The following is a 14,209-nucleotide window of genomic DNA, read 5'->3' as shown; positions in this document are numbered from 1 at the left end:
ACACAGTGTTCTGTAAAATGAAATGTTAAAATGCCTTGTGGGAGAGTAAGGCAGGTGAAAGGGTTGAGACTTATCAAGGAAGCCAGGCAGAGGCAGCAGCTCAGCTCCGATTGCTTTTGGAGTGCACTCATGGAAGCTGTGCCCAAGTCCTTTAAAAGCTAGTTTACTTTCCAAGTAAACATGGCTGCCAGCAAGAGCAATGGTGTTCTGGTTCAGAAAAGAAGGGAAGAAATGAAATGCATCAGTAATGTGGGATTTTCAGGCATTTCTGAGATCCTATAAAACCAAAGTGGACATTTCTTCTAGATGCTATTAGCTACTCATCCCTCCCATGTGGGTCCCTTCAGTTTGCCTGCCTGTGAGGAGGCTGCTGAGAATCATTCAAGCCAGTTAAAGAAATGGCTTGAAGTAAGCATCTGAAACACAAACACATTAGCTCAAAGTGCTTGAAACACAGTAATAATCAAAAAGTCCTTACTTCTTCTCTCCTTTGTACCATTCAAAGGCCGGAGGCGGCACACCTGCACCTTCGCATCTTATCAATCCACTGCGTCCCGGGGCCACGGTGCCAGATTTAATTTCCTGAATTGTAGGAGCAACTGAAAAAGAAACAAACAAACAAAGAAACTGGTGGGTAAGTAAAACTAATCTTCAGCAGAAATATAACACACATATATTTTTATTCCTTCTATATTCAAAGCAATCTTATGCCTGATAGGCCAATGCATCACATCTTCAGTGTTTTATGCTTCTAATACAAGACTAGTCATTTTCAGCTTCATTTTTCACGTTGGACAATAGATGAATGTTCCCAAGAAGTGCAGAGTAAATGCAATACATTTTGGCCATGCTTCCTGTTGGAAAAATGGCATTGTTGAGGGGAACACTTCATCTGTACTCCAGTCAAACTACACTCCCATAATAGCTCTCATTTATTGAGTGATCACTAGGAGCCAGTCACTGGGCTTGCTGCTTTATTTTCACGATTTCCTCACAGTAAACTCTAAGCTGGATGGTATTATCCCAAAACCATAAATATGAAAACTGAAGCTCAGAGAGGTTAAATAATTTGTCTAAGGTCACATAGCTACTTAGCTGCAGGATTTGGCTATAATATTGGCATATTGATTTAGGTATATTGACTCAAAGCCTGAACTCTTTCATTATTCTGTGCTTTTTTCTGCTTACTCCCTGTGCTTTAGCACATTAGTGATTTTTTTTTTTGGGGGGGGGGGGTTGTTTCTTCTGCCTGGAATGCTATTCTTTTCCATTTCTACAAATTCAAGGCCCAATTAGGTATCTCCATGCTGTTTCCTGTTGCTCTGGTTGAAAATAGCCCCCCCTTCCCTGAATAGTAGATTTAAATCTCTCATAATGTATAATGTATACTTTCTATCTTGTATTGTTATTATTTATGGATATGTCAGACTTTCTTGTTAGCTGCTTGAAGGCAGGGTGTCTGGTTCATATTTGCATATTCAGAGATCAAAGCACACAAAATGATGCATAAAAAGATTCTTTGTAGCATAGTCACTCATTTATTTTTTGAAAGGTTATTTACTTTGAAAGAGAGCTAGAGCAGGGAAGGGGCAGAGAGAGAGGGAGAGAACCCCAAGCAGGCTCTGCATTGTCAATGTGAAGCCTGACGTGGGGTTCCGTCTCACAAACTGTGAAATCATGACCGGAGTCAAAATCAAGAGTCAGTTGCTTAATCCACCCAGGCACCCCATACAGCCACTCCTTTATTCATTAAATAGTTGTTGAGCTATCAATATACGCCTAACATTTCTCAAGGTACAAAGCAGTTAAACTCCCTGACATGATGAAGTTTACATTCTAGATGAAGGGAGGGATGGGAAGATAGACTACAAGCAGCAAATAAAATAAATAAGTAATTTAAATACAATGTTAGAAGGTGATAAGAAAATGGTTTAAAAAATTAGAGCAAGATAAGAGGAATTAGAGCAAGGCATGGATTGCAATTTTATGTGGGGTAATCTGAGGAGGATTCATCAAGAAAAGTGAGATTTAAGCAAAAACTAGATGTAGATGAGTGAGTTTTCCCTGTGGCTATCCATAGAAAAAGGCTTCCAGGATGAGAGAACAGCTTGCAGTGAGGCCCTGAGGCTGAAGCAAGCCTGGTTTGTTTGAAAATTACCAAAGATATCTGTGTGGCTGAAGCAAAGAGAAAGAAGGGAGATTTTCAGGAGATAGAGTATGATGATGGTTAATTGCTGTCAACTTGACTTGGTCACAGTGTCCAGCTATTTGCGAAACATTATTTCTGGGTGTGCCTGCTTTTGTATGGAAGTAACCTTCAAATTGGTGGACACAGTAAAGTGTACGGCCCTCTCCCAATTGGGTGCACATAATACATTCCATTGAAGGCATGAGTAGAACTAAAGGGAGAGGAAAGGAGAATTCACCCCTTCTCTGCCTGACTGCTTGAGCTAAAACATCGGTCTCCTTTCCTAGGACTGAGATTTACACCATTGGCTCCTCCAAATCTCAGGCTTTTGGATTGGACTGAACTATACAGTGACTTTCCTGGGTTTTTCTTGTAGACAGCAATTTGGGGCTCTTCTCAGTTTGTATAATCACGTGAGATATTCCTCATAATATAATCTCTTTGTGTGTGTGTGTGTATGTGCGCATGTGTGTGTGTATGTGTAGGTATGTGTAAATATGTATGTGTATATCTACCTATCTAGATATCTATAGGTTTTTAGATATAGATGTGTGTGTGTGTGTGTGTGTGTGTGTGTGTGTGTGTACATACATACATACATACTTCGGTTCTGTTTCTCTGGAGAACCCTGATACATGGGACCAAAGGATGGAAGCTCAGGTGGACTTTGAGGGCCATTTTAAAGACTTGGCTTTCCTCTGAGTGAAATGGTGAATTACTATAGAAGAGAGATAGAATCTGACTTTAGTTTCAAAGGTATTTTGGCTGCTGCTGTCTTGAGAAAAGACCATAGTGAGGACAGGAGGAAAGCTGAACACTAGTAGGAAACTGTTGCAGTATGCAAGGCAATGATGTTGGCAGCTCAGACTAGGGTGGTAGCACTAAAGGTAGTGAAAGTAATTGGCTTTAGAGTCTATTGTAAAGTTGAAGCCAATAAGATTTCCCTAACAGACTTAAAAAATGAGAGAGGAGTCCACAGTGACTTCATTGGGTTTAACTGCAAAGTTAGAATACCTATTGTCTGAGATGGGTAAGATAGTAAGTCAGTGAATTTGGGAAAGAAACATTAGAAGTTTTATGCATGTGTGATTTTTCAAAAGTTTATTTATTGAGGCACCTGGGTGGCTCAGTTAGATAAGTGTCTGACTTTGGCTCAGGTCATGATCTCATGGTTCGTGGGTTCAAGCCCCACGCTGGGCTCTGTGCTGACAGCTGAGAGCCTGTAGCCTGCTTCAGATTCTGTGTCTCCCTTTCTCTCTGGCCCTCTCCTGTTCCCACTCTGTCTCTTTTTCTCAAAAATAAATAAACACAAAATTTTTTTTAGAAAAGCTTATTTATTTTGAGGGAGAGGGAGCACAAGCAGGGGAGGGGCAGAGAGAGGGAGAGAGAGAATCCTAAGCATGGTGTGGAGCCTGATGTGGGGCTCGAACTCATGAACTGTGAGATCATGACCTGAGCTGAAACCAAGAGTCAAATGCTTAACTGACTGAGCCACAGGTGCCCCGTATTTCTTAGAGCAATTTTCAGTTCACACAAAACTGAGTGGAAGGTACAGAGATATTCCGTTTACTCCTTGCCCCAATATATGCATAGCCTCTCTGTTATTGACACCCTCTACACCACAGCAGTACATTTGTTATAGTTGATGAACCTACATTGACGCATCATTGTCACCTAAAATCCATAGTTTACATTAGATTTCACTCTTGGTGTTGTATATACTATGGATTTAGGCAAGAGCATAATGACATATAACAATCATTATAATATCATACAAATAATTTTCACTGCCCTAGAAATCTTCTGTGCTGTATTAATCTCTACCACCCCTCCACTCTTGGAAACCACTGATCTTTTCATTGTTTCCAAAGTTTTGCATTTTCCAGTATATTAAATTGTTGCAATCATAGAGTATGTAACCTTTTCAGATTGGCTTCTTTCACTTAGTGATATGCATTTAAGTTTTCTCCATGTCTTTTCATGGCTTGATAGAGCAATTGTTTTTATCATTGAATAATATTCGATCATCTGGACATCCCACAGCTTATTCATCCATTTGCTTACTAAAAAAAATCTTGATTGCTTCCGAGTTGGAAATTATAAATAAAGCTCCTATAAACATCCATGCACAAGTTTTTGTGTACATTAAGTTTTAAATTCTTTGGCTAAATGCCAAGGAGTGCAATTATTGGATCATATGATAAGGTTACGTTTAGTTTTGTAAGAAACCACCACACTGTTTTCCAAAATGGTTCTATAATTCTGTGTTCCCACCAGCGATGTACGGCAGCTCCTGTTGTTCCGCACCCTTGCCAGCACTTGTAGCTGTCAGTGTTACAGATTTTGGTTTTTCTACTGCATGTGTAGTGGTATCTCATTGTTTTAATTTGCATTTCATTGCTGACATAGGATGCAGAGCATCTTTTCATATACTTATTTGCCATCCGTATATCTTCGGCCAAGTGTCTGTTAAGGTCTATGGCCCATTTTTTAATTGGATTGTTTGTATTTTTGTTGTTGAGTTTTAACAGTTCTTTGTATATTTTGGACAACAGTCCTTTGTCAGATGTGCCTTTTATAAATATTTTTCTCCCGGTGTGTAGCTTTTCTTTTCATACTTTTAATAGTGTGTTTCACAGATCCCAAAATTCTAATTTTAATGAAGTCCAGCTTATCAATTATTTCTTCCATGGATTGTGCATGCCTTTTGGTGTTGCAGCTACAAAGTCATCACCCATCCCAAGGTCATCTAGATTTTCTCCTATGTAATCTTCTAGGAGTTTTATATGAATATCTGTTTTCATAAATATTTTATTTTCCATCAATCTTTTGAACATAGTATATATTTTAAATAACACTATGGGAAAGTTGTGAACACAACAGCAACCTTGAAAATGCAAATACTAATTCATTCAGACAAATGACCTGAGTAAGTGGGCACTCTGGATATATTTTAGATTTCTTTAGAAAGCAATAAAAAGTACAGAGTTTAATGATTTTTCAATATGCAGTGAATATGAAAACTGTAAACACTCTTACTACAGAACATTGCCTTTCCTTTTAAAAATACCCTAGCAAATTCATCATTTTCTGTTAAGGGTGATACTTCACTTTGAAATTGCAGCACCTCCATTTCTCTGTGGTGTTTTTATTCCTAATAGTAATAGTTCAATTACAATTCTGGAAAAAAAACTTGCAAAGAAATATTTTTATTAAAGTGCTTGCTAATAACTTGGTGAAAAATAATAAAGAAAATGTTTACCAAAAATATTTGAAGAAGAAATAGTTATGAGGTGATACATATGCACATTTATATATGTATATATGTAGTATATATGTAAATATGTAAATATATTACACATATACATATATATGTCTATGTCTACATGTGTAGGTTTGTGTGTATATACATATACATACAAATATATGTATATCCACACACTTTCATATAAGAAATTCCTTACTAAATTTAGTTATCTTTATAAAGCAAAGATTCACATCCTCCTATAAAAGGCAATAAAATATACAAAATACATCTATACATAAAAGCCTACTTATTTGTCAATTATTATGACGCTGTTTTGCCTGTGAGAGGCATTGGTAGGATTGCATTTCCACCCTTGTTCTCATAGGCTTTAATCTCTCCTTCTCTCCCTGTCACACTAAGAGGGCATAATCTTTTATGATATCCAACTATTACTGAAGATGAAACAACCATATGCAACAGGAGATCCATCACAAGCTTCTATTGATAACCTGGTTAGTTTAATTACTCTCTTGTTTGTCAAGGGGCCATGACTCATTACAAACAAAACCATGAAATCTGGAACATTGCCTGAAAACCCATGCGTAATGAATTGAAATAAAATCTAATTTGTCATTAAAAGGCTTTTTATGCAGTTGTTTGTGCATATGGCTCAACACTAGGTGCTTTACCACACAAGTTAAAGGGACATGATCCTGTTGTCTAGAGGTTCACAGGTTGCTGTGATGGTCACCGAAAATGGAAAAAAAATGCCTAAAATGTCATTGGAAGCATACATGAAGAATAAGTCCAGAGTTAACACTGCACATAAGAAAAAGTTCTAAGAACATTTTTTTTGTGTGTGTTAGAGGATGAAAGGGCTGTGGGCTGTGGGTAATCAATATGGAGAAGGCAGTCTCATATAGATTTCATTTGGGGGTTAAAAATTATACACTTAACATAGAAGGCTCTATTTATTGATTTTTCTTGGGGACACAGATGAACCTTTATTCACATTATTCTACCTCTTTTAAAAATAACTGTTCAAGAAGAAGTGGATTTATCCACCTATCTATTTTTCATCACTTTATCAATTAAACAAATATTTTTATTAGGGACCATGTTAATGAAAATAAGTCATATTTCTGGCCTCATAGGGCTAACATTTTTGAAGGGTGTGTGTATGTGTATGCCTGTACACACACGTACAAAAAGTAAATTAAAAAGTAAATAAATAAATAAATAGTAAGAAAGTTGTATGAGCTAAGATGGAAATTAAGCAGAGTAAAAGAAAAACGTAATATCAAGATGTGTTGTTTTATATGGTGCAGTCATAAAGGTCCTTATTGATAAGGCAATATTTGAACAGAGAATTGCATGATGTGAGAAAAGGAATCATGTGGTAATATATAGTAAGTTATTACAATAAAAAGAAATAGAAAATGGAAAAGATTTGAATTGAGAGTATGCTTGAGGTGGAAACATACTTAACAGGTTTAAATGGTCATCACAGTTTAAGCAGATAAGTGAGAGGAAGAATCAGAAGGGAAGATTGGGCAGGCAGCTGGGGCTCAGGTTGTGTAGAGTCTGGTAACCCATGGTAAAGCCTCTGAATTTTTTTCTAAGGAGATGAGATTTTGGAGATTTTGAGCAGAGTGACAATCATTTGATTAATATTTTATAAATATTCTTTGGCTGCTGAATGGATCATGGTCTGTAGAGAGGCATGAGGGGAAACAGGCAGAACAGCTAGGAGGCTGTTGCAGTAATTTTTAGGATGATGAGAAAGTCATTGGCCAATCCATAAAAAAGGAAGGAATTGAGAGAAAATTTAATTAAATAGATCATTGGTCACATTGGACCTGAGTCAACTCATTTTAGTTAACTGGCAGTGACAAGGCATTTGTAGTGAAATTCCAAGTTTATCTCATTCTGAACCCTATTATTTTGTGTAAATAAAAGAGTTCTATGGCCACAGAAATGTCTGATTATACCCAGCAGGTTTCTTTTCTAGAGCACATCTCAGAGACTGATGTGCATGTATGCGTTATGAATATTGTAGGGTATGAAGTTTTTCCCAAACTTATGAGACCATGCAATTGTATAAGGTTTTGTATAAGGAACTGTATTCTGGAGTACTGTGGGTTTAATATTTCTTGGGAGACATTCTGGGTATGTTGGATAGTGGCATTAGTAGATGTGTAAGGTCTAGTTCACATCCTATATTACATGATTCATTACTTTCAGGTCAAATCATCCCTGGTTCAACAGGTTTCTATGTGCTCATGAGTTGTAATGTACTCAGGAATTTTATGTGAGGAAAAGGCCTCAATTAATTGCATCATAGTATGGTATATAGTTGCTTATTTGCCAGAAATATATACCTCACAACAATTATGATTAATTAAGTCTCAAACTGGAGCTATAATAATGAATTATAAGTATGCTTAGCTAAGTTGTATAAAATACTTATTTTCTACCAAAAAATGTTCTGTGTTTTAAGGAAGCATATTGGGCCCTTCCTAGAAGAGATAACCAAATGCTAAAATCTAAATGACTGCTTCCAGAACTTACTTGTTTTACCATCACACTCCATTACTCTGTGAATTTTGGCCCTGACCCAGGAGTGTATGCTGCTTTTTTTTAGGGAATGGGAGTGTAAATGTGGGCCTCTGCATGCATTTGTGTTTCTAGAACTGTTTTTATTTCCATGAAGACAGTTTTTGTTTTGCTCAGATGTAACTTCTTTCAATTATACCAAAGTAGCAGAGAGGGTGACTACCTGAGCCTCTCAATTTCATAAGTACAATGGCATCCTTTGGAATAGACAAATTTGTGTGCACCGCTGAAATGTAGGCATACCATTCTTGTATCAAATCGCATACGGCTGTGAGCTGAAGCAATTGCATACTGAAACAAATCAATTTTAGAGAAATGTTATTAACAGATGTGAGGAACAGCAAAGAACAGATGTTGGGAAAAGCCAGCAGTGAAAGGGTCAAGAAGGGGTATTTAACACCTGTGTGATTAGATGCTCATAAAAGAGGAGTCTTCCCTTTTCATTTACTCAGTGGGATTACTTCCATTCATTGTTTAGCCAGTCATTTCAGGATGAAGATAATTAAAGGTTCTTCATCCAAAACTCCAGGCTCTGCAGGTGCAAGCAACAGAACCTTTGCACTTGGCACCCAGTAAGCCTAATCAAGATTCAAGTTTTCTTAGTTACATGACAATAGCCACAAAGACCTTCTTCCTCCCTTGTCATTCTCAATGGGAGTTTTGGTTTTGTACAGAGTCTTATTATCAAAAAGATGAGTGAATCCAAGAATTATTTCAATAGCCTTAGTGAATTGAGGTAGTTCAAAAGAAACTTCATAGCTCCAGTGGCAAACAAATTGACACCATCCCACTCCCTCAAAATGATGGACAAAATGAGGAAGGTGCTGTATTAAATAGTCACAACAATAAAGAAGAGTGAGGAATAGTAAAGAGAAGTAAATCATGAGGAAATCTGTCCTATAGAAGCTACATAGGAAAACACTGGGCTAAATAATCATATTGATGTTGATCTAAATTCTAGACCTTGTGAGCTACACTAAGGCAGCCTCAGTCAAATGAATACTCTTCAAAAAAATTTTAAGGTACCCAGTACATACTAGAGAACACAATATATAGGATGTGCTGAATACCCAATTGTTACAGATGTGAATAATGATAGTTGAAAAATTTCTTCCTTGAAGATAGGTTTCACCGTAAGGTAAGAAATAATGGCAATATTTCAAAGGCTGTCATAAATCTCACAGAAATGGATCACAAGGTCAATAAACCCTTCCCATGAAGCAAATATGTCCTTGCCTTATGGACTAATTTGATTCTAAAGAAAGCTGAGAACTCCATGTTATTGTTAAGAGAACATTTTAAAATAATTTATCTAGTCAGATTTTTTAAAAAATGAAACTATTGAAATATAATTGAAAACTAATCTTCATGACCTAAAGGACTTTCACATTGAATCACACCTCTGCTCAGTTTTCACAGGGGATGAAAATAGTACAGTTTGTAATGTACTTCCAGACTCCTCAAGACCTTAAACATTTACACAGTCAGGAAATAGTGCAGTGAAAAGGTTTTTTCTTTTCAGTCAAACAAAAGTGGTTGTAACATTCATTCTCTGAGTTATTTAACCCTTCTAAATCCTAGTTTTCTCCTCTGTAAAATAAATAGTGCCTACTTCATAGGATTGTTGTATAGACAACACAAAACACTTCACGGAAGGTTAGAAATAACCCCACAATTATATGGTCAATTAATCTTCAACAAAGGAGGCAAGAATATACAATGGGAAAAAGACAGTCTCTTTAAAATGTGTTGGGGATACTGGATAGCTACATGCAAAAGAATGAAACAGGACCACTTTCTCACACCATACACAAATATAAACTCAAAATTGATTAAGAATCTAAACGTGAGAATTGAAGCCATGAAAATCCTAGAAGAGAGTACAGGCAGTAATTTCTCTGACATTAGCCGTAACAACATTTTTCTAGATATGTCTACTGAGGCAAGGGAAACACAAGCAAAAACAAACTATTGGGCTTTAATCAAAATAAAAACCTTCTGCACAGCAAAGGAAATGACCAACAAAAATAAAAGACAACGTACTGAATGGGGAGAGATATTTGCAAATGCCATATCTGATAAAGGGTCAGTGTCCAAAATGCATAAAGAATTTATACGACTCAACACCCATAAAGACAAATAATTCGATTAAAAAATGGGCAGAAGACATGAACAGACATTTTCCAAAGAAGATGGCCAACAGACACATGGAAAGATGCTCAACATACTCATCATCAAGGAAATGCAAATCAAAACCACAATGACATATCACCTCATACCTGTCAGAATAGCTAAAATAAAAATCTCAAGAAAAAATAAGTGTTGAGGATGTGGAGAAAAAGGAACCCTCCTATACTGTTGGTAGGAATACAACCTGGTGCAGCCACTGTAGATGACAGTTTGGGGTTCCTCAAAAAATTAAAAATAGAGGGGTGCCTGGGTGGCTCAGTTGGTTAACTGTCTGACTCTTGGTTTCATCTCATGTCATGATCTCACAGTTTGTGAGTTCGAGCCCCACATCGGGCTCTGCACTGACAGCATGGAGCCTGCTTGGAATTCTCTCTCCTCTCTCTCTGCCCCTCATCTACTTGCGCTATCTCTGTCTCCCTCAAAATAAATAACTAAACTTAAAAAATATTAAAAATAGAATAATCCTACAATCCAGGAATCACACTATTGGGTAGTTACCCAAAGAACACCAAAACACTAATTCAAAGGGATATATGCACCCCTACGTTTATTGCAGCATTATTAAAACTAGCCAAATAATGAAAGCAGCCCACGTGTCCACAGACAGATGAATGGATAAAGACGTGGTCTATATATACAATGACATAATATTTAACGAGAGAGAGAGAGAGAGAGAGAGAGAGAGAGAGAGAGAGAGAGAAATCTTGCCATTTGCAACAACATGGATGGAGCTAGAGAGTATAATGCGACACAAAATAAGCCAGTCAGAGAAAGACAAATACCATATGATTTCACTCATATGTGGAATTTAAGAAATCAAACAAATGAACAAAGACAAAGAGAGAGAGAGAGAGAGAGAGAGAGAGAGAGAGAGAGACCAAAAAGCAGACTCTGCACTATAGAGAACAAATAGATGGTTACCAGAGGGGAGGTGGAAGGGGGGGATGGGTAAAATAGGTGAAAAGGATTAAGAGTAGAAAGTAAACTTATTTTGATGAGCACTGAGTAATATATGGAATTGTTGAATCACTATATGGTACAACTGAAACTAACAGAACACTGTGTATTAACTATACTGGATTTAAAATAATTTAAAAAAAAAACATACAACATCATGAAAAGTGCTTACCCTAGTGCTTTGCACTGAGTTAGCAGCCAATAATAACATTAATTATTTTTAAACAGGTATTATTACTAGTGAATAGGATATCACAGTCTTGCTCCCTTTAAAACATGAGATCATGATAAGATATGGATAGAAAGGGAACTAATTTTTAAAACATTCATTGTCTTAGAACGGCAAGCATGTGACTGATTTAATTAAAGGCCAGACCAGTATCACTTTTTTTTTTTATAATTTTTTAAAGTTTATTTATTTTTGAGAAGGAGACACAGAGTGTGATCGGGCAAGGGGCAGAGAGAAAGAAGGAGACACAGAATCTGAAGCAGGCTCCAGGCTCTGAGCCTGAAGTGGGCTCGAACCACAAACTGTGAGATCATGACCTGAGCCAAAGTCCGACTCTGAACCGACTGAGCCAGCCAGGCGCCCCATGGACCAGTATCACTTTTTAGTCTCCCAGAATTTCATCTATTCCCTAACTTATAATTGTAGTTAACCAAGAAAATTTTCTTTGAAAGGCATTTGTGATAGACCTTGTATAATTTCTCAATGACCAAAAAGTAAGAGGCTTAGGTTCAATAATGTGATAGAACATCAAAAGTGTATGGAACACAAAGGTGTTCTTTCTAGAAAGATAGGCAATTGTGGACATACATTATGTGTTAAGGCATATAAAAGATCAATGTATCGATTCAGTTAAGCTTATGATGAGATCATTTTCTCTTTCACAAGAAAGACAATGAAAAGTGGAATTTCACATTAAATTCACATGAATTTCACATAAGATTGACTTCAGTGGTTTTATTAAAGGTTCAATATCCATCTCAGTGTACTAAGCTGTGGTCTCTGATTCCCTTATGTTTGCACAGGTGCATAACAAGCAAACCATTTTGTAAAATATTCCAGAGCTAAGATATATAAGTGCATATTAAATCTGATTTTAGGGGCGTTGGTAAAGGACCTTGCACTAGTCCCCTAAACCCACAAAGAGAAAAATCTGTTCATTGTTTAAAACTACAACATATGGGATTCTTTTTCTAAACTCCTGGTTTAATGCTATAACTCTTTCAAGAGGGTTAAATATACTTAAGCTTTCGTCAGTCATATATATTGTGGTGTGAGTGGTCTGATATTGTGCTGATCATGAGGGTACATCTGTTAGAGGCTGTTGAAAGATGGATGGTTGGGTTATCTGTGATTCATGAATAAGTAGATAAAAGAACAGTAAGGAGATAAAAGGGTTATATAATGAGGAGTTTGTTGGTGCTTAGGCAGAATTCATTCACATCATGCTTTTGGCAAGGGTCAGCAGTAGTGAAATTACAGCTTGAAGTAGCTGTCCTCTTATAGTCAGCAATACTCACTTCAGTGATGCATCCACTGTAAAATATGTCTGAGATTTATTGGGCCACCAGCTGTATCAATAGGAATTAAATGGTTCACTGTTTTCCTAGCTGTTCACCAAACTTTCTTTCTTTAGACTTTATTCATGATTTGATCTCTTCTCTGTTGTCAGTCATGCTGAAATTATAGCTGAATGTGATTGATTTGGATACAGTGGACAAGTTTGCAAGAATTTTGAAGTTGGGTTCTCCAAAGGCATCTCTATTCTCAGCACGTATGATCTTGCAACACAAGTTGCCCATCAGTACAAACCTTCCGAGTCTCTAAATGTTTGCATACATTTTTTTCATGTTGAAGCTATTATGAATTTCCTGATATAAAAATTATTTTTAGTGAATACCTCCAAAATAAAGAATAGAAGAGTTCAGATGCTCTCTTTAGGTTACTTCTAAAACATGAAAATATTCTGGGAATTTTTTTTCTCATGGGGAAAACCTTCTAGTTATATTAATCGGTCAAGACATATTATTTAAGCTTCTATTATGTTTATTGTTATGGTTTAAGTCATGGTACATTTCCAAAAGATTATAAATGATCTCTCAGAATACAAATAAACTAGATATATATAAATTTAAGATTTTTGTAGTCAGTCAATGTAAAAAATACTAGTAAAGATATACTAGGTAATAGATGGGGATAATGTTGGTGGAACTTTTCCTTAGGCTAATTCTCAGCAGATCACATTTCCCTCTGACTTCAGGGCCAGCTTCCTCCAAGGACCTACTAGTAAACCTGAAGGCACCAGGGGACCTTGGGCTGGTATGTGACTTCTGCCCTCCGCAGAATAATCAGTGAATTAGATTTCTTAGTTGACTAAACGGTTTATTATTTCTTCTTGTTTCTGTGGCCTTCAATAATCTTAAAATAGCATATTTAAAAAGTTGATTAAAATTCAATTATTAAAATTGTTTAATTCTGAAAAATGAATAATTCATATTGCTAATATATTCCAAAGAATTACTTTCCAAACATACTGTCTTGGAGGAAGAGAAAAGAAAGGCTTTGAGTAGCTAGGAAAAAAAAAGGAAATTAAGAAAAAAAAATTATGTCATAGAAATATAGTTGTAAACTACCCATTTCTTCTTGTTTACTGCCCTCAAATGCATGAGGGAAAATGTTATAATTCTAGCAAGACTATAGGAGATGTATTAAGTGAGTTGTCATTCTTTAAAACTATATGCACAGATTCCCTAGTAAGAAAATGAACATTAAACTGAACCACTTCTACCTCTCCATGTATTTTGAGGTGGCAATCAGCTGTGTGCACGGATCTGCATCCTGGAGTTTGCAGTGTTATAGAATTTCTATACGGTTCAAAGAGTAAAGAAACAGAGGTCATGACTGTGGAACAGATGTGCTTCATCCATCGACTCGCTCTGAACTTATGAACAGGAGAAAACGGAGCAGGAAGTGATACTAGTTGTAGAATTGAGAGGTAATTTTT

General features: G+C 36.5%; 1 protein-coding gene across 3 annotated transcripts in view; it reads right to left on the bottom strand.

The window, feature by feature from the left end:
- The window catches only part of NEGR1 (neuronal growth regulator 1), an 855,325-nt gene that overhangs the window by 190,542 nt on the left and 650,574 nt on the right, over window positions 1-14,209 (bottom strand). For all 3 annotated transcript variants that reach the window (XM_060626826.3, XM_060626825.2, XM_060626824.3), the window contains exon 5: window positions 479-599. In XM_060626826.3, the coding sequence (XP_060482809.1) occupies window positions 479-599 (121 nt within the window). The remainder of the gene's footprint in view (window positions 1-478; window positions 600-14,209) is intronic.

The sequence above is a fragment of the Panthera onca genome, chromosome C1 (genome assembly GCF_046562875.1).
Source record: "Panthera onca isolate mPanOnc1 chromosome C1, mPanOnc1 haplotype 2, whole genome shotgun sequence".
Classification (NCBI taxonomy): Eukaryota; Metazoa; Chordata; class Mammalia; order Carnivora; family Felidae; genus Panthera; species Panthera onca.
This window is presented reverse-complemented; position numbering and strand designations above follow the sequence as displayed.